This window comes from Monodon monoceros, unplaced genomic scaffold (genome assembly GCF_005190385.1).
Source record: "Monodon monoceros isolate NGI ecotype Baffin Bay Population unplaced genomic scaffold, NGI_Narwhal_1 Super_Scaffold_8, whole genome shotgun sequence".
In the NCBI taxonomy this organism is placed as follows: Eukaryota; Metazoa; Chordata; class Mammalia; order Artiodactyla; family Monodontidae; genus Monodon; species Monodon monoceros.
This window is the reverse complement of record NW_021703785.1, coordinates 10,160,552-10,181,779: the sequence shown is the minus strand read 5'-3', so window position 1 is coordinate 10,181,779 and position 21,228 is coordinate 10,160,552. Positions and strand designations below refer to the sequence as shown.

Below are 21,228 nucleotides of genomic sequence, written 5' to 3'. Positions count from 1 at the left end.
CTTAGCATGGTTTTTGTTTTCCTGAATGGATCCTGCCTGATGCAATTAGTCCTTGCAAAATGAACTGTCTCCAGTCACTATTACCGTAATTTTCTAATGTTAGTAATGTGTCCCAAATAATCCGGCTCTTCCCAATTTCCTACGTCACAAGAGAAGTTCATTATAGTCCCTTCTTTCCTGTATCCAGAAATCAAAACACATTTCTGTCTCCCACTACTGAAGAGTGACTAAGGAAGGTTTTTTCAAAAAGGAAACTCTTCAGTTATTAAGTTCCTATTATTTGCCGATATAAAATATACTGGTTGAGCTGTTAAAGATTAAGCTCTTAATGCTTTTAAGCTGTCAAGCAGGCAAAAGCTGGATAATTAAACAACAAAGGAGAGCAAAATCTTTAAATAACCAAGAACAGTTGGCAGGAGGGAACACAGAAAGATTACTTCACGGTAGCATAATTAGTAAATAGTACACAGAGAACAGTACAAGGTCTCAATATAGTCAGTACTACAGATGATCTTCTAAGTGAGAGTGGGGATGAGTTCCAGGGCCTGGAGCACGTGTTAAAATCTTCTATTTTGCATTCTATCTTCCTTTCTTTGGATGTAACTTGGCTCATCTAGCATTAATTCTCAATTTTCCAAACCCCAAGGAATTGCAGTGACAGGCAGCTACTGGGGGAAGGAAGAAGACCGCTAAGTATTAGAGCTTTAAAGTATAACTGAGGGCTCCAGGCAGATACACTCACTTCACAAACAATACCCTGAAAAAAGAGCTGCCTCCAAAAAAGAAAAAGAAAAAAGAATGAAAGAAGATTTCGTGTGGATCTCAAGTATAATATGTCACGCAAGTCCTAGTGTAGACACAGTAAATAGAAACAGTAAACCCTGCAATAACCACCGATGCAAGTATTTGGATAATACCCAATTTGTTCCCAGATCCCATTCTCACTTCATTAACTTTGCAAGGACCCACCCTGCTGTGTGTGTGACTGGATTTTCTGGTCTCTACTGGTATTATTACAGTGGAATTTTACTGTCTCTCCCCTACTCCAAGATAACAAGATAGAGGACCCGAAAATGCCACCCCAAATATACCATTTTGGCATAAAGATTATTGCACTGAAGGCATTTGAGAGTCAACAGATGCAGAAAGCAGCTTTCCTGGAGCTTCCCTGATCTTACTAAAAGCAGAAACTTCTGAGAAAGGAGGAGGACCTCCCCTCCTGGGGAAGTTTTATGGCTATGGAGAAGACGAACCTACACAAACACACCTCACTTCATTATATATGTGAGGTTTCCCCCATATATTTACCTTCCCACAGTTCGTCAGCTTGGAAGCCTGAAACCTCTTTCTTTGTCATTTCTCTACAAATGTACAGTTCTCTGCTAAGATGCTACATAAGCCCAAGTTCTAACCATCCCTTTGAGTTACCCCACTTGTCTGCCCGCTGCACACGGTAATAAACTCTGTTTTTCTCGTTATCACCTCCATCACCTCACAGAACTACCATTTTGTGGGTGTGCGCTTATTTTCTTTATTAAGGAAAGCAAGAGTTTTAATAATTAAGCTGTGCATCCTCATGGAGGTCTTTCAGAAATGATGACAAAATCTATTTCACTATCATCAGCAATATATGCTTTCAGATTTTTTTTAAAATTAATTAATTAATTTTATTTTTGGCTGCGTTGGGTCTCTGTTGCTGCCCATGGGCTTTCTCTAGTTGAGGCGAGCGGGGCTGCTCTTCGTTGCGGTGCGCGGGCTTCTCACTGCGGTGGTTTCTCTTGTTGCGGAGCATGGGCTCTAGGTGCACGGGCTTCAGTAGTTGTGGCACGTGGGCTCAGTAGTTGTGGCGCACGGGCTTAGCTGCTCTGCAGCATGTTGGATCTTCCCGGACCAGGGCTCGAACCTGTGTCCCCTGCACTGGCAGGTGGATTCTTAACCACTGTGACACCAGGGAAGCCCCACGCTTTCAGATTTTAAGATTATTGAACTTACTGTATGAGCTACTGCTGTATTATTTATTTGAAGAAAGAAACTATATTTAAAGAAAAAAAGTCAAGAGCAATAACAGCTTTATAAATATCCTGTTAGTAACCAAAAAGAGCAAGTCTCTATGGAACACATTATGTTCTGTTTCCACTGAATAATCTCAAAGCCCTTTTGTGGGCTCCTGAGCTTTCTTTTATGGGGGGATAGTTACCTGTAAAAATGCAGGAACAGTCCCTTGAGGCAGCAGAAGAGGAAAACTCAGAAGTCACATTATGGGTTTGCTTTTTTTAAATTTCAGTTTTTATTCAATTGGTGTTTTAAAAACAGAGAGACCAATGTTTATCAGGAAGTAACCCCTTGGAATACTGTTTAACAGGGCACAAAGGGACTTGTAAAAATTGTAATTTATTCCTTAGTTTAACCTGTTGCCTTTATGATCTCTTAAACTTGGCTAATTCAAGTTGGCTTGCTCTCTAATTAGAGCTAAAAAAAAACTACATGTGAGGAAATCAAATAGCTACCTTCAACTGAGATAAAAGTATGTGAAAGAGCTTCATAAGATGTAGAGGGTTAGAATGGGTGTCGCTCTTCTCACTTTATTATAAAGAAGGAAACAAAACCAAGCTTTTCTGCCTCAGCCACAGGGCACCATGTGCTTACCAAACGCCCGAGGTTGTAGTAACAATCTGGGTATTTCCTCCTGTGCTTGATCGCCGTCCGGTAACTTTGCTCGGCCGCCTGGAACCGTTTCAGGCTGTTTTGCACGATGCCTAAATTCATCCATGCGGCAGCGAAGTCTGGCCTGGAAGATAAACAAGGAAAAGAAAGGCTTAGCTCCCAGAATGCTGGAGCGCATTTCCATGCCGTGAGCATGATTATAAAACAACGCTTACTGTATCTGTACAGCCAAAGACAGCAGCTCCTCTGCTTCCTGGAGCTCATTCCTTTCTTTTAAGATATTTCCCAGATTATTCATGGCATGAACGTACTTCGGATTTAATCTGGAAGTGGAGAGAGAAACCAAGCCTGTAGTCTTCACTAAACTCTCAGGAATTGGCAAATTTATCTTAAAGTTGGGGTCCTCGTGGGGACAGGTTTTTAACGCTAGAAAATTAAAATAAGACATGTGTACTGTAAAGACAGCATTTCTTCTGTGAGACAGGATGCTTGCAGTACCTCACAGCTTCCCGGTAATATCTAATGGCAGCTGTCTGATTGCCTTTATCAGCCAGGTTTTTGCCCACATTGTAGTGAACCTGAAAAGAGAGAGAAAAATTGGCCATCAGCTGCCAGACTTCTTTGTTCAGAGCTGGGATGCCTACCATACCTTCTAAACGCAAGCAAAAGATAATGGTATTAAAAAACAAGCCCCTACCAGAACTTTAGCTAAACCCCTAGAGAGGCTGGGCCGAGCTTGCTGGTGCTTTAGTGCCCTGCCCTGTAAGAAAAGATTCGAGGAAAGGGAGGTGACAAGCAGATGGTAACACTAAAGTGTGACAGCGGAATATTGACTAAAGAACTCAACAGAGAAAACTGGGAAGTTAGGAAGCTGGGCTGGTTTTACTGTGAAACCCTGACACCCCCTCCTTCTCACACACCTGCACCCACTAGGGCTGAGCTGCAAAGTCCAACCACACATGCATGTGAGGAAACAGTAACGATTCTGTACTTTAAACAAATACAGCACTTTCTTGTATGACACCTGTCTTCTGCAGCAATACTAGCATTCCACTTTACACTAATCAAATCCTCCCTCCCTTATTCCTTTAGGTAATGAGTGCACCCCAGGCACCATGTCGGCAGCTACAGATACAATGGTGGGCAAACCATTCAGACCCCTGCCTCCTGAGCCCTGGATGGGAGTCAAATGCCCTCATTAGTAAATGTGTCACTCGAAGGGGCCGGGGCTCTGGAGGAAGGTGAGTCTGAGGACGGCACCTGGTTGAGTGTCAGGACGGCTGTCCTATAAAGGGCCTTCCAGCAGAGACCTGAACGGGGGTCACCCGGTAAAGGGGCTGCAGTGGAGCAAGTGTCCCAGGTGGAGCAGCAAGGGGCAGGGTCCCTGGCCTAGAGGAAGCCTGGTACATTTGGCTGAGCAGCTACAGGCAGCCTGGCGTCGCTGAGTGCAGACGGCAGGGGTGACCAGGCTACACAGGGAACCCTGAGAGGCGTTGGGTCCCGTTTAGTCTTTGCCCCAAGAGAAGTGCGAGGCCAGTGCGGGGTCTGTTAAGTGCCTGAGTTTCCTAGGGCTGCGGTAACAAAGGACCACAAGCTGGGGGCTTAGAGACAACAGAAATGTATTCCGCCGTAGTTCTGGAGGCCGAAATTAGCAGCAGCAAGGCTGGTTCCCACTGGAGGCTCTGAGGAAAATGTCCACGCTTCTCTCATCTTCCGACCGTGGCCGGCCAGCCCTGGTGTACCTTGCTCTGTGGCTGCAGCGCTCAAATCTCTGCCTCTGTCTTCACGTGGCCCTCTCCCCGCCGTGTGTCCATGTCTCTGCTCTCTCTCATAAGGACACCGGTCGTAGTGGATTAAGGGTCCACCCTATTCCAGTATAACCTCATCTTAACTTACATCTGAATGACATCTGCAAGGACCCCCTTCCGAAATAAACAGGGCTGAGGATTTGAATACATCTTGGGGGCGGGGGGGCGGGCACAATTCAACCCATAGCAAAAGCCAGGGGTAGGAGGGTGGCAGAGGGTCAGAATCAGATTTAGGCTTATGTAAAATAAGTCACACTGGGAAACTCACATGAGTCAGAAGAAAGCCAATGCTGGGGGTCCAGGGAGAGCCTGTAGCTGCAGCCCCAAGAGCGAGGATGGCAGACGGAGCTGGGTGGTGGTGAAGAAGTGGGGGCACCTGAGGAACACTGAAGAAGCAAAGAGCCCAGGGCAGCAGAACTAAATGGACTCATGAGGACTATTACCAGAAGTATTTACCGATCATCAAACGCTCCTTTTGGAGGCTTACAGTGTAAAGGCCAACAGCAATCTCAGAGGAGATGATGCTACAGAAAAGTCATTCAACTGGGTGTGTGCAGCGTGACTAATAATAACTAACAGCAGTGGCTGGCATGTGCTGAGGGACTGCTTTGGCACCATTAAGTGTCTTGCCCTAGGTTGTGGTACTAGATTTGAACCCAGGCTCCAAAGCCTGTGTTTCTTCTCACTATATCACACCCATTTATTACAGTGCTGGGTGAAAATGGGGCCGGGCTGCTCAAGACAATTTCTAGACCCACTCATTTACCCCATGTATTATTTTTTAAGGTAAAATAATGTTTCTTTTGGGTGTTAAGGGCTGCATTGTGACCCCAAAATTCATATGTTGAAGTCCTAGACCCCAGCACCCCAGAATGTGATTGTATTGAAAGATGGAGGTCTTTAAAGAGGTCGTTAAGTTGAAATGAGGCTCTTCGGGGACTTAATCCAATCTGACTGATGGCCTTATAAGAGAAGGAAATTTGGACACACAGAGAACACCAGAGATGCCTGCACACAGATGAAAGGCCATGTGAGGACACAGCAAGAAGGTGGCCATCTGCAAGCCAAGGAGAGAGGCCTCAGGAGAAACCAGCTCTTCTGATGCCTTGATCCTGGACTTCTGGCCTCCAGAACTGGGAGAAAATAAAATTCTGTTGTTTAAGCCACCCAGTCCATTGTATTTTCTTATGGCAGCCCTAGCAGACTGATACATGGTGAATTACAATAATGGTTTGAGCACAATCAAGTAGCATTATATCTGAACATTCAAAACCCCTTTTAAAAGAATCATCACACCCTGCCTTATCCATCTTAACCTACAGCGATAGCACGTCTTCAAAAATACTGATATTTCTGGAAGGGTATAGAGCACTGTGACATTCTTTAAGCACATACGTAACAGATTTTTTTTTTTTAAATAAGTTTATTTATTTATTTTTGGCTGCGTTGGGTCCTTGTTGCTGCACCCGGGCTTTCTCTAGTTGCGGTGAGCAGGGGCTACTCTTCGTTGCAGTGAGGTGGCTTCTCTTATTGCAGAGCACGGGCTCTAGATGCACCGGCTTCAGTAGTTGTGGCACGTGGGCTCAGTAGTTGTGGCTCGCAGGCTCTAGAGCGCAGGCTCAGTAGTTGTGGCACATGGGCTTAGCTGCTCCGCAGCATGTGGGATCTTCCCAGACCAGGGCTCAAACCCGTGTCCGCTGCATTGGCAGGCGGATTCTTATCCACTGCGCCACCAGGGAAGCCCGAGATTTGTTTTTTAACTGCCAATTTTAAACTCTATACATCTATTTTTACCTCATCGGACAAAAGGAATCACAAACGGGGAAATCACAGGCGATAGAAATGTATAATATTGCGCAGCACACCCCGTATAATTTAAACTTCCTAAACCAAATTATCGTCCATCTGTAGGTGTTACCATCTTTATGTTATAGCTTGCAGGAGACTAGTTAATGCTATGGCTCGATGGTGGGTTTTGAAAAGTGGGCTCAAAGTGGATTGATTTTGTGCCTCCCCCAGCCCCAGTCTGGAAGTGTTTACCCACTCCCTCATGCCCCACACACAAAGGGACCGAATCTGGAGACTCCAACCTGTGAGTGAGGACTATGTGCCTGCAGTCCCCAGAATACAAACACAGCTTCTACGCAGACTTCAACACAGCTCCTGCCTCTTCCGCCCCTGAGCTCCTGCTGCTTTCCTTTGTTACGGGGAAATTCTGTTTTCTCAATAAAAAGCTCAGACAAAGAGCTGAACTGCCCTCTGCAGTAGAGCCGCTGTTCTGTTAGACCCGATGCCACGGACCAGGAGATCAGGAGAGGGCGGAGCGTTGCTTTGCAAAATCAGACTGCAGTGAATTCAATGGAACTAGTTAAAAACTGGACAGCCCCCTAGAAGACAAGCTGTCCATAATTAAGACTGGTAAACAGGCCAGCCTTATCCTGTGGGTGACATGGAGGGAAGTATTTGAATAGAAAACAGCTGCCTAGATAACCCATTGTGAAAAACCAAAGCAAACCCCTACGAAACAGTTTACCTAAACTAGAGTTTAAAGAATGAGTGATTTTTGTTTCCCGGGAATGTAAAGGATTGAAAAAGCCTATTTATCCTTGAACTTTCCCTCCTGCCTTTGTGATTCCTACGCTGAGGCAACGAACCAGCACAGAAGCCACAGAGAAAACCCATCGTTGCAACCCAAGGATATGTAAATACAAACGAGGTGAAAGCATCCATAAGGGAAGGAGGTACATTCAACAGCAATGCTAAAACCAGTTTCTTTCAAATTTCCCATTAAAACTTCATGTTAAACTTAAAATGTTCTAAACACATAAAAATCCTATAACCCATCCTGGCTCATCCTTAAGGAAATACCTCATTGTGGTATATGATCCCTTTCATTGTTAAAGAATTTAGAATTGTATCCCAGGTTTGATACAAAGTGTCACACACTTTCAAGCCTTGAAAACTAAGAATGGCTGCAAATACAATCAGATACTTGGTGTCTCATCCATAGTAGGAATTTAATCTCTATTGTCTCAATTCAGTCACTAATACCAAGTTCCTACCATATGCAAGGGACTGTGGGTAATTCAAATGCAGACCAGGCACAGCACTGAGTCTCATTTGTAAATCTGGGCCTAATTGACAGCCAAGGTGCCAATTGCTTACTTAATAGTCAGTGAATGTAAGGTGGAAATGAGTGCAGAAAAATGTATCTCCTGCAATAGAGTTGAATGAAACCAGTGTCTTTCTAAATGAGATCTCTTCCCTGAAATCAACCTAGCTCCCCCACTCCCAAAAAAGGAAGTAAAGAGAACTTTATTATACTTCAGTTTATAGTGAGAAGTAAAAAAAAAAAAGAAACCTATCTTGCTCATACTGAATGGCATCACTGAAAAATGTTCTTGGAAAGGCTTATCACTACTGGGTCCATTCTGAAGATGAGGTCTTGTATGTATGTCGTAAATTTAAAAGAGAAAACCACACACACAGACATATGATTATGTGCATGACCATCTGCACACCCCCTGTGTTTTCTAGCCTATAACATATGAAATCATAAGGCAGACGTATAGGCTCAAACATCACATATGTCCCATATTCCCTCATTTACTAGGGTAACCTGGGCACAGCACTATACCAGGCCTCTATCTACCTCCTAAGTCACTAACTTAGATAAAGTCAGCTCCATCTTTCCATGCCTCAGTTTCTTTCATTTGGAAAATTAAAGAAAATAACCTCTCTCTGACAACCTTCGAGGGAGGATAATGGAGATTAATGATAGAGCCTCTACAAAGAAATCTGAGTTCCTTCTGCGGAAGAACTATATAAATAGAAGGGGTAATTACTGCCATTCAAACAGAAAAGTAAAAATAAAGCAAATCTATTAACATTATGAAATTAAATCACAGGCAATTTATTTTTAATAGCATAAAATAAATGGCTAGGTCAGCAAATCAAATTAACAATAAAAGCTTGAAATAATTCACTCTTATCTCAGCCTCTAACTATAAAACACGAACAAGGTTTTTTTTAATCCAAGGAAAAGACAAACAAGGAGTCAGCACCTTTTATAGTATCCCTCACTCCACAGTCACAATAAGACATCAACTATTCATTAGATTTCTTCATATAATTTTGCCTGAAATCACGAGGGAAGCCCTTGGCCTCCCATTTTGAGCAAGTATCATTCCCTTCTTTTCATTTAATGGGACAACCAAAACTAAAAGGAGCCTATGAAAGCAAACATTTCTGGATCACCTACTATGTTCTACGTACCATGTCAGGGCACTTCAGAGGCCACATTTCATTAAAGCCTCACAACAAACCCAGGAGATAGGCACTGTTGTCCCGTGTCCCTCCCCCACCAATACCCCCCGCCCCTTTGCCCAAAGAGGCACAGCTGGGTAAGTGAAGAAATTCATCAAGGATACAAGTGAAACATACTCGTACCAGACTGTGTCAACAAAAACACTGCCAATTTTAAAGTCTGTACATTTATTTTTACCTAATCTGGCAAAAAGAATCCCAGGTAGAGAAGCCACAGGCTTGATAGAAATGTGTGCTGCTGAACACCCCACAGGGTCCTTTAAACTTCCTGAACTGAACTGCTGTCCACTCACAGGTATTATCATCTTCCAGTTATAGATTTCAGGAGGCCGGAGCACGTGTTTTGAAGTGTGCTCTACATGGTTCGACTGTGGGCCTCCCCGGACCCCAGACTAGATATGTGGAGTTACCTTCCCTGACACCACTTTAATCCATGATTTGGACCAACTGGAAGATGAGTAAAAACTTGTTTAGGTAATCTGCTGTTTCACTGACATTGTCTGGTTTTAATAATTTCTTTTGTATTATTTTGGCTAAGTGCCATTTTAATAAATTTTGTCAAAATCATTTAAAAGAAAAAAAAAAAGAAAAACCCCAAGTATATGATCAAGGTCATATGCCGGATTCCGTGTGAAGGTAAACATTCTCCTTACTCAGCGGTCGAACTTAAAACATGGCAGCCAACATACCTTGGCGTTGAGAGGACACACAGACAGGGCGCTTCTGAAAAGCTGTTCCTCATTCCGCCACTCGCCACTGCGAATCACGCATCTCAGCGTGTTTATGAATAAAATTCCCAGGACGAAAGCAGCAATCAGTTTCTTAAGAAGAGAGGGATATGGGAAGTGTCATTAGTAAAATCCACCCATCGTCTTGGTCAGGAATGGCACCACCGCTCTGGGCCAATACCTTTTTCTTAGTATGTTTACTGAGAACTCCAAATCCGAAAGTCAGCAGCATGCAGTACCCAGCGCTGGGGAGGTACAGGACCCTCTCTGCCACCACGAAGCCCACTCGGAAGAACAGGTTACTCGCAGGAAGAAATGGAATGATGAGAAGTCCCAGGCCCAGTGTGAGGATCCTGGAAGATGAGAATTAAAATGGTTACTTTTAGACTGTTCAAGAAACATGTCCTCCTTAACATTAAATTCACGATAAAGGCCCCCCCCCTTTTTTTCATGCCAGCAACTGAGAAATGGCATCAGTAGAGAGGGTCTAACCAGGCAGCATTAGGATAAGATATAAAAATCTTACTAAGGCACTTAGCGTCAAGCATAAAGATAAAACTTACATGTCACAAAATTCATATGAATAAAGTTAGAATGATTACTTTGCAAGGCCTATGAATGCACCTGCCCCTGACTATACCTTAAACTGTGTAGGCGTTGAATAGCTCAATGGATATTGGTCCCAATTAGACCAATTTAGTGCCCCCTCCCTGCCAAACTTAACAGAAGTAATGCTACTTAACTGGTTTAAACTTCATGAAATCTGAAATAAACTAATATCATTTTCGGGTGCTATGGCATAAATTTCAGTCAAGTAAAAAGAAAGCCAAGAGCAGTGGAACACTTCTGGAAGTAGGCAATCATTCCCAATCTCCCACAGATGTAAGAGGATGAATTAAGAAGCAAGGTCAAACAACAAGGTCCTACTGTACAGCACAGGGAACTATATTCCCTATCCTGTGATAAACCATAATGGCAAAGAATATGAAAAAGAATATATATGTATAACTGAATCACTTTGCTGTACAGCAGAAATTAACATAACATTGTAACTCAACTATACTTCAGTAAAATTAAAAAACAAACAAAAAAAAGAAAGCCAGGTCAAATTTGGTGGCTCCTTCCCAGACCCTGTGCCTGTAGTACTAGAAAAATCCTATTGCATGTGTATAGTGGATTGGGACTATGGTTTGTCGCCCTTTAGAATTACGTACCAATTTAAGCCACAGGTAAACTTAAAACTGAATTTATTTTGAGAAATTACTAATCTAATTCCATCAACACTTATGCTTAAAGGAAATCTTCTTAAATAGCTTTCTTTCTCATAAAACACATTTGTTTTTCTCCCAATTATTTTCTCAATAACCGTTTTTTCCCTTTTCTGGGGTGTGAGAAAGAACAGGCTCTTTGGGGTGGCAATTTATTTTGTACCAAATAACAAGAGAAGGAATCACTGTAGCATCCACTAGGGTTTTCAGAAGCAGAATTGTGAAATAATGGGCACAACACACATCAATTACACTCTCAGTTCTGACCATAAATTACTCTTTACCACCTACAGCGAAAAGGATCTCAAAATGCTGCTTCACGGGGAAAGAGGGAGGGAGAGATAAAGCAGTCATCTGCAACCCCCCCCCCCTCCAAGTTCACTCCCCACTAGTTGAAGCCAGCCATGGATTCCAAATGGATAGAACTCATCCTGGCCACAAACATGTATTTGAAATAAAAGCTCCTTAGATATTACTTCCACAAAAATCGTTAAAATGATCAGTGCTGGATTTAGCAAAATGCTCTGACTCCACCCCGTGTGGAAGTTAAAATTCAGCTTGGCCTCTTACCGTCTCTTGTGGCTGTCTTCAGAGCACAGGGCTTGGCATATCAGGCCAATTAGGCAGAACCAGAGTGCTGCTAGAGCAATTACCCTCCAGTCCCCGACTGACTTAATGAGGGGGATGCAGCCCATTGACCAATCAAAACACAGCCACCAGGGGCACAGCAGCAACCAGGCATTCAAGGAATAGTAGTAATTATAGTTTATGGCCTGTCAGTCAAAAGAAAAACAAACATTTATTTGATACTGAACTTGGAAAAAATATATATCCTAGCTTCACTTTGGAGGCATCCATATGTTTCTGCTCAAGGAGAGCAGTTGTATAAAATAAGATGTTGCCACGTTCTACTTGGGCACAGGCTGTAGTTTGCAGTTTACTAAATGCATTGAGATTTTTAATAGATAAAAATACAGCAAAGCCACCAGACTCTGTTATATATTTGTTATATTTCTGGTGACACTATGTCCTGATTACTCGCTGATGCCCAAAGTCTGTGACCCAGGAAATCTGAGGCCCAGGGGTCACCCATGTGCCTGACAACATAAGTATAGGGTCCTACGGTCCTTGATTTCTGTCTCTGAAGGCACAGCTAAGATACCCTTGCCTTCAGAAAAAGCAAACCTTTACAAGAAAGTCTGGACACCATAGACTTTTAAAGAGACCACAGGGGGTGGTCAGGACTACAAGCTTCCATTGCAGGGGGCACGGGTTTGATCCCTGGTCCGGGAACTAAGATCCCACATGCTGCGAGGTGTGGCCAAAAAAAAAAGATACTGCCAATCTGGTTACATTTTATCTTAACCCCGCCATGTCAGTTTCCTTTATAACCAAAGTGATGGGGTTAGAGGACAATTTAAGGAGGCTGGCAAGAAACCTGACATTTTCTAAACCACTCCTCTTTAATTTTGTTTAGAAAGGAAATACAAAGGGTTTATACCTTCTCAATGCCCTAATAAAAACCTGGTTTCATCCTAGAACATCCTTGGTGAGAGGAAACACACGTGGAGGTGTTCTGCTTATGGGAGCTTCTGTGGGTGCTGGGGAGGGAGGGAGGGGAGAGCTGGGAATCTGGTGGGCAAAGAAGAGGACCCATCAGAGGGCAGACTCAGGACTCACCCTGACCAGCATGCTACTGGCGAAGGAGGCAGGGTTGTCGACTTCGGTGAAGGCCGGAGGGCCGGTGCCCATGATCTTCCAGCGCACGTAGAGCACCCCTGTTCCCCCCAAGGCCAGGAGACTCATTCTGAAGAGGAGGCCCTCAGTCCTGAGCACGCCAGTGTTCTGAAAGGACACCGCAAGGCCCCTGACGTCTCAGAGTTTTCAGATAAAAGTGTGGCCACGCCAGGTACAAAGGTGCAGCAGTTCTGGCTGAACCGCACTGACACCGTGCTTTAAAGGGCTGGCTATTTTAGAATTCAAAGTCGCAAGAAATACTTTGAAAATGGCATTTTAAATCCGCTGGTACTTGACATTTTCCGCATCTGGGCTGGAGACAAAAGCAGATACTCACCTCTAATGATCGGTCCTTATGTAGTACCTTCCGGACCAGTTCCAGAACATTTAATTTGCCTATCACCAAGATGTCAAAGACGGCATTCAGACCCTAAGAGAGCAAAGCAAGGAATCAGTGATGGGACAGCCTAACTCTGATTAGATAACAATTATCCGTCACAATTTTATTGCTGAATCTAAACAAGAGATGTCCTGGATTAGATCATCACAGGTGACCTCTTTAGCTCTAAAAACAAAACTGAAAAACCCTACCGTTCCTATGAAATGAGCTCATGTATTATAACAAATTTATTATCTAGTAAATCCCTGTTAGTCTGCATATAAGAGTACTATAAGATGCAGGAGAGCTAGACCTTTGGGGTTCCCAGGAGAAGCTCTGCAGAGGCCCCCTCTTCCATTTTTTTCTTTACAAGTCCCTTAGTTGTAAGAGCCAACACCTGTGCAGTGGTCACGCCTAAGAAGACAAAGGCAGTCATCAACCTTGAAAATCCAGCCAAGTAAGTAATTACACTTCAGGAACCCCAGGTGCTGCCTGATTTGGGCAAATGCCACGGAAGAGAGGGAGCAGAACGTAGAGTCTCCGGTGGGGCTCCAGAGACCTCTCAGGTTCACACTCCTGGCTGTCCGCTAGATCTCCCTTCCTGCCGGGCACACAGCCAGCCCTGCAGGAAAGCATGGTCACGTGACTGAGTTCCAGCCTATGGGATGTGGGCAGAAGTGATAACGTGCCATCTTGGAGGTTTGGACATAGACTGGGGCGCCCCGCCCCCCTCGGTTTCCTGTCCAGCTGTGGCAGAAATGATGGAGATATTCAGAGTGACACTGGAGACCACACCCTGAAGACGGCAGAGCCTCGGCCAGCCTGACCCCGCTGTGTGGAGGACAGCCACCTCTGCCCACAACTTTTAGGGGGATGACAAATAACTCCAATTATGTGGAGCCACTGGCTCTTGGGAGTGTGACACTGCAGCTCCATTGCTGCTAACAGCTTCCAGTAGCATCACGATAGTTCCTTTCTAGCAGGTGATGGCTGCTCTTGAAGCTATGACACCTATGGTCACAGGCTGAAGGCTCATCTGGCCTTGGACTCTAATCTCTACCCTGCAGTGGACTTCCTACAAATGGGGCCACTGCAAGCAACGTCATGTGGCCGAACTCCCTGCCGGAAGCAGGTAAAGTGGTCAGAACAGACACTGCGTAGACGGTTCAAGTTGTCCCTCAATGACGGGGCTCTTTTTAGTATGGGGCTCTTTTTAGTATGGGGCATCATGGCAAAGAAGATCCTAAATCATCAGAAGCCAGTGGTAATTTGTGGTTTTCAGAGCAAGGGTGGCTTCCCTACTTAACCCCCTCCCATAAATGCTGGGAGCCATTAATTATCCAATACACAGGCCAGTGCTGGGTTAATCACTTCACAGAATCCTGATTTTATGCACCCATTAGATGAATGATTTTAGTGGGTCACAGAGGGCCATTTCTGCCTGGGTCTGAACCATTTTCTAGAAGGCAGAAGCTCCCTGTTGAGCTGTGCTGTCTTCTTATACTATTTGTTTTTCTGCCTGGGAGCTATAGGACAGTCACCCAGGGATGACGGGGTCATGTCGTCACGAGGACTGAGCCAAACACGAGTTTGGCACTCCCTCCTCCTTCCTGTGGAAATTCATCATTGAAGTGTCCACATTCTAGTCAGATTTTTTTGAAACCTGCTCAATTTCACCGTATCTTTATGCATGTAAATTCAACCTAATTTTGTAGTGCTTCTCAAACACTGATGGACGTAGGAGTCACCTGGGGGCCTTGTTTTTTTTTTTTTGCGGTACGCAGGCCTGTCACTGCTGTGGTCTCTCCCGTTGCGGAGCACAGGCTCCGGACGCGCAGGCCCAGCGGCCATGGCTCACGGGTCCAGCCGCTCCGCGGCATGTGGGATCTTCCCGGACCGGGGCACGAACCCGTGTCTCCTGCACTGGCAGGCGGACTCTCAACCACTGCGCCACCAGGGAAGCCCTGGGGGCCTTGTTAAGGGGAGATTCTGACTCAGCAGGCCTGGGGTGGGGTCTGAGATCATAAGTTTCTAACACCCTCCCAGACGGTGCAGTTGCTACTGGTCCTCAAAACCCACACTTTGAGACAAGCATGGGTTTACAGCGGTGTTTCTCGCAGGTTGATTTTGCCCTCCCCCTCCCGCCAGGGGGTGTCTGGCAATGTCTGGAGACATTTTAGGTTGTCACAACTGAGGGTGGGTGTCCTTCTGGCATCTAGTGCGTAGAGACCAGGAACATATCCTATGATACACGGGACACACCCCAAAGAAAGAGTGATTCATCCCCAAATACCAGTGCTGCCAAGGTTGAGAAACACTGGTTTAGAGCAAACTTTTAAAAAATAACTCATGAAGTTCAAGTCTCTTTGCACAGTAATTCTATGCCATTTCCTAGCTGGCTAACCTTAATCCTACAGACCAAGCCCAATAAAACCACTGATCTTTGCCTCAGCTGGTGTCAAACCCCAAAGAGCTCGGACCGCTCTTTCTTTCCCACAGCTTCCGATACGAGCCACACACACCCCACATCTCTGTTTTCCATTTCTCTACGTCCGCGCACATCCCTAATGTCTCAGCTTCCCTGTAATAATGTAAGGTGGGAAAACTGGCTAGAATGGAGAAAAAGGAGAGTGCATTTCAATGCCTCTCTCTTTTTGGGGCTTCAACTTAGATCGGACATAGGAGGTGCATGCCTGGGCTCCTCAGAGCCCTCTCCTCTCCTCTCTGATGTTTCCGGGTGAAGCTGGGTATAACATAACGCACATCAATGCATGTTTGGAGCAGAGGTGGGGTCAGAACACTGCTGTATTTAGGACTGCCGACAGGAGAGCACCCCAGAAAAGCCACAGCAGTCTTGTTTGTCTTTTCCCTAGGACCTCTCCAAGAGGGCTAATCACCGCTCTTCAGGAACTGTCCCCACTCTGTGTCCACCAGTTCTGATGAGAGGCAACTGAGACAGTCAATTCCCACGCAAACCGCCAGGGGCATGACAGCACAGGTAATTAATTGGTCCAGAACGGTGTAGGACTGAAGGCCGGTAACGGGGTGCAGTAGAGGAGGTCACAGGGGCAGGGCAGCCCAAAATGTCCTTACGGGAGGGAAAGGGGGTGTAGGGAGACAGGCCCCGATGGCACCTCGGGTCTTACCAGCACAGTGATCCCTTGCTCTTTGCACAGCATGGCCACTGCTCCCAGAAGGATACTTAGCAACACCCAGAACGTGGAATGCGTCCCCTCCTTGTTAGCTGCCAATCAGGAGAAATGACAAATACAAAAGTCATGCGACATATCTCAGTCTTGTTAACACCTGGAACTAAAATTCTAAGCATGCACCTTCAATAGCCACAATTTAAAAACAGTTTGGTCTTCGGACAGCATTTCTCTGTGGGTGAGTGTGTTAGACCCACACTTCTGGTTAGACAGCACCCTCTACATGGCACACACATCTCCTTCTCAAGGGGACCCCAGCAGCTGCCCAGAGCCTTTGGGAGGCACCGTAATGCAGCCCTGGCCACAAAGACATCTCAAGGCAGAGTCGCCAGGGGGCAAGTTCCTTCTTCCCACCTGGCCAGTCACCTAACAGGCCATTCTGACAGGGCGTGCCAAGAACTCTCACTGGGGGTGTATGCACTGCATCTGGTTGCACAGGACCCAGCAGTTGCTGCTGCTGTTACAACAGGGGGCGACAGGAACCCCCAATCTGCTCTAAGAATCTCGACAACTCCCAGGGTTGGAGTCCAGCACTGCTCTGAGAGTGGCTACCCCTTCCGGGTGGAGTCTGGGCTCTCTAAACACCTGGTGGCTTAGGAACGTCTGCTCTGCTACCATCGTGGAATAGCTCTGAAGGATGCAGGATGCAGGACCAGTGAGGCCACATGCATGGACACTCAAGCAACAACAGGAAGTCAAAGCATCGCCAGAAATGTGACCACTGTAGTAAGCAGCTTGGGTGGGGCTGAGCTTCAGTCATAACTGATGGTCCCCCTAAATGGCCTTCTGAGGAGGGAGGGTCTGCTATCCACTGGTGGGTGGCTGGTGGATGCAAGTTGGGGGCCAGAGCTGAACTGCTCAGGAGGAGAAGAAAGGGCACATGTGATGCTCCTCTCTGTTCCTTTGTGACACCCTCACCTCTACATCGAGGTAGATGGTGAACAAACATTTAAAAAGACCTAAGTTTAGCACCCCTATGTTCACAGCAGCACTATTCACAACAGCCAAGACATGGAAACAAGCTAAATGTCCATTGACAGATGAATGGATAAAGAAGATGTGGTATATATACACAATGTGTATACACAATATATACAGTATATTGAGTAATATACACAATATTACTCAGCCATAAAAAAGAACAAAATAATGCCATTTGCAGCAACATGGGATGGACCTAGAGATTATCATACTAAGTGAAGTAAGTCAGAAAGAGAAAGACATGGGACTTCCCTGGTGGCGCAGTGGTTAAGAATCTGCCTGCCAATGCAGGGGACACGTGTTCGAGCCCTGGTCTGGGAAGATCCCACATGCCGTGGAGCAACTAAGCCTGTGTGCCACAACTACTGAGCCTGTGCTCTAGAGCCTTGAGCCACAACTACTGAGCCCACGTGCCACAACTACTGAAGCCCACGTGCCTAGAGCCCGTGCTCCACAACAAGAGAAGCCACCACAGTGAGAAGCTCGAACACCGCAATGAAGAGTAGCCCCCACTCGCCGCAACTAGAGAAAAGCCCGTGTGCAGCAACGAAGACCCAACGTAGCTGGAAATAAATAAATAAATTTACAAAAAAAAAGAAAGACAAACACCATATGTTATCACCTATATATGGAATTTAAAATATGACACAAATGAACCTATCTATGAAACAGAAACAGAATCATGGACATAGAGAACAGACTGGTGGTTGCCAAGGGAGAGGAGGTTGGGGGAGGGATGGAGGGGGAGGTTGGGGTGAGCAGATGTAAGCTTTTATATATAGGATGGATAAACAACAAGGTCCTACTCTATAGCACAGGGAACTATATTCAATGTCCTGTGATAAACCATAATGGAAAATATTAAAAAAAGAATGTACATATATGTATAACTGAATCACTTTGCTGTACAGCAGAAATCAACACAACATTGTAAATCAACTATACTTCGATTTAAAAAATTTTTTAAATAAAATAAAAATTTAAAACACACCTAAGTTTGAGGTAGGGCAAAGTGAACCTGCTTGGAGGAGGTGCCCATCAATCTTGGGTCACCTCTGCTTAAAACCGGAACTCCTGGTCTAAATTCCAGCTCTGCCGTTTACCAAGTAGCCTTGAGCGAGTTACTTTTACTAACTGTCTCAGTGACTTCATCAATAAAAGGGGGGCAACATTACCTATGTATCCCCTACTTGAGAGAGAAAAAAATATATAGAAGTACCTGGCCACTTGTGTTAAAAGTTACATAACTATGCTTGTAAATGCAAAACATATCTCTGGAGAACACATGTGAAACTAACTACAGTAGTTTCTGAACAGTTTTAAGAAGAAAAATTCAGGTAGGAGAGGGAGGAAGTCTTACTTTCACCGGGTAATGTTTCATACTGTCTAAATTTTCTTAACTATGTGCATGTATTAAAAACCATACTAAAAACTACACATTAAAAAAAATCACTTGGTATAGTGCCGGGACCCCAGAAAGCATTCAGTGTTTGTTGCACATTAACCAGCAAAACCACCCCAGGTTTGAGGGAGAGGGTCTTTCAATGGGGCTTTGATGCGAGGGGGTGGCTGATCTGTCACCGTGTCACCAAAATGTGCCAAGCTTGTTATTCAGTGAAAAGATGCACCTTGGTTCTCATTAAACTGCTTGAGCAAGAAACCAACAATTAAGGGAGGGGTGTGTGTGTGTGTGTGTGTGTGTGTGTGTGTGTGTGATACAGATCCTGAGTGAAGTGAATATGTAGGACTCAACAGCAAAACCCCAGGATGAAAGTCCTGGGCTCCCTGTCCTGAAACAGCTGTGGGGTCTGCGTTGGGAAGTGCTGCTAGCCTTGAACTTTCTACGTGTGGGTGGAGACTCCTCTCAACATATCGAGGGTCTGCAACCAGCCGAGCCCCCTGGACTCTCAACAAACTGTGAACAGGACTGAACCCCATGCTGCTAAGGGCCCAGTAGGCTGGCGGGGAAAGTGTCCTAGTCACAAACAGGCTATGATGGCTGGAGAGATTCGGAAGTCTAGCAAAAGGACACAAAGGCCAACATTTTCTAGCCCTTTCAGCTTTTCTTGGGACCCTCCGTATGTCAAATTTCCAAATTTAATGTACAAACAGGCAGAATTAATAGAATACAGAAAAGTCTTATTTGGCTGTATAGTTGAGGCACCAGAAGACTTTTCACCAGGCCAAATGATCAACAAACAAGAGAGCCTCACTGATTTGGAATCCACTGTCCCATAAAACACAACGAACACTCTTGCTGTAAGCCTTTCCAATCCTTCCTGCCGCTGACATGATAAAGGGGTCCCAATGCTGAGAATGGCATTTAAGGCCTTGCTGCTGGGCGACACAGCCTCTCTCCGGGTTCCCTCGGTCTCTATTCCAGGCACACGGGTCAACCTGCTCACTGGGCTTTGCACATTCCACTCTCTTAGGCTAGAACGTTCCCGGCAGAATCCTGTCATCTTATTCAGCTGTCAAAGGTCACTTAGGCTGTGCGACCCACTCCCACTCTCTTGGGCAGCCTCCCTTCCCAATTCACTGGGCTTTATTCACAGTTAGAACAACAGCAAGTGGTCCTACTGTGTGCACGCCTGACTGCCCAAGAGCAGGGTCTATCTCACACACTCCGGTGCCCCTAACTGACCCCCTAGATTAAGTTAGGCCCAGCATAGCACCTAAACTGCCCTCAGCACAATCAATCACTACGTTCTTCTCACACTTTATTGCAAATGCTTGATTCTTCTGTATTCTCCCCAGATGGGGTTTCTCACCCTTGGCACTGCCGACATTTGGGTGGGTCAATTCTCTGCATCGTAGGATGTTTAGAGCCTCCCTTGTTTCTACCCATGAGATGCCAGTAGCACTTCCAGCCCTCAGTGGTGACGAGCAAAAATGTCAGACTTTGCCAGATGTCCTGGGGGTGGGAGGGGATCACGCCCAGTTGAGACCATTGCACTAAAGCCGTGCCACTCACAGCGTGTGGTCCATGGACCTACTCTGAGATCTTGTAAGAAAGGCAGACTCTCAGGCCCCACCCAGAACCTCGGACTCAGAAACTCGAGGGTGGAGCCCAGCTGTAAGCCTTTGAACCAGCCCCCCAGGTGATTCTGATGCTAAAGGTCAAGAAGCTTCACCCTAGATGGGAAGCTTGCTCACCGGTGCATCCCGGGCACCAGGCCTGGCTCTTTAGAGCAACTCCTCCAAGCTCCAGAATCCGCAGCACCCGATTATCTACCGGAAGGGGCAAGGAACCGACCAATCACAGAACCACAGTGTAGGAATAGCTGGAGCGCTCTCGGAGGTTGTGCCTATCATCTCCCTTACAGTGACGGGAAGGCCGGAATCCCTTCCAAGACGTGTTTCCAGCCGGGGGCCACGGGGCCTTGACTTCAGGAACGTCAGTGATGGGTGTCACTTTCCATGACAGTTTCCATGACAGCCCATTTTGGTTTTAACGTTGGGTCGCGTAACACGCTTTCTTAGAGCGAGCCCACGCCAGCCTTCCCCCACCTCCTGCTGCCCTAGAGCAGTGCCTCTCCAATAGCCCAGGTGGCACAGTGCCTGGGAGCAAGTTCTCTTTATCGCAAACCACTGTATATCGGAATACTTAGTTCCATCAAGCAAACTATGGATAATTTCACTTGTAGAAATTAATTACGTTTTATATGTAATACCAAGAGATCACAGTTACGAGCCACAACAACAGAGCCTTGTTACATTAGACATGACTGCGCTGGGGTGTTTACATATTTATTGGAATTTATTATTATTTCTGGCCCTGCCGCTTGGCATGTGGGATCTTAGCTCCCCGACCAGGGATCGAACCCACACTCCCTGCATTGGAAGCGCGGAGTTTTAACCCCTGGACCGCCAGGGAAGTCCCAGGAATTTATTATTTTCTTTGGGCATTTGGTAGCAATCATTAGCAGACAAGTGCTCACAGACACCAAGGCTTTAAAAAAAAAAAAAAAGGCCAAAATAACCCTAAAGCTATTAGTTAATTCCTTTTAGGATATGATTTAAAGAAAGGCCTCACATGTTTTAGCAGGTGAGCGCAAGGGTCCAGCTGGCAAAGCAGAGGTGATGACACTCACAATGCACCACGCCAGAGCATGGGTACGCCCATGC

At 45.7% G+C, this 21,228-nt stretch overlaps 1 protein-coding gene across 1 annotated transcript in view; it reads right to left on the bottom strand.

Moving 5' to 3' along the window:
* TMTC4 (transmembrane and tetratricopeptide repeat containing 4) overlaps positions 1-21,228 on the bottom strand; it is a 66,611-nt gene that overhangs the window by 11,645 nt on the left and 33,738 nt on the right. The window contains exons 6-14 of the mRNA XM_029210450.1: positions 16,057-16,154; positions 12,869-12,961; positions 12,475-12,639; positions 11,365-11,567; positions 9,708-9,879; positions 9,488-9,619; positions 3,163-3,242; positions 2,880-2,987; positions 2,647-2,788 (exon numbers count right to left, since the gene is read on the bottom strand). Coding sequence (XP_029066283.1) covers positions 2,647-2,788; positions 2,880-2,987; positions 3,163-3,242; positions 9,488-9,619; positions 9,708-9,879; positions 11,365-11,567; positions 12,475-12,639; positions 12,869-12,961; positions 16,057-16,154 — 1,193 coding nt within the window. The remainder of the gene's footprint in view (positions 1-2,646; positions 2,789-2,879; positions 2,988-3,162; positions 3,243-9,487; positions 9,620-9,707; positions 9,880-11,364; positions 11,568-12,474; positions 12,640-12,868; positions 12,962-16,056; positions 16,155-21,228) is intronic.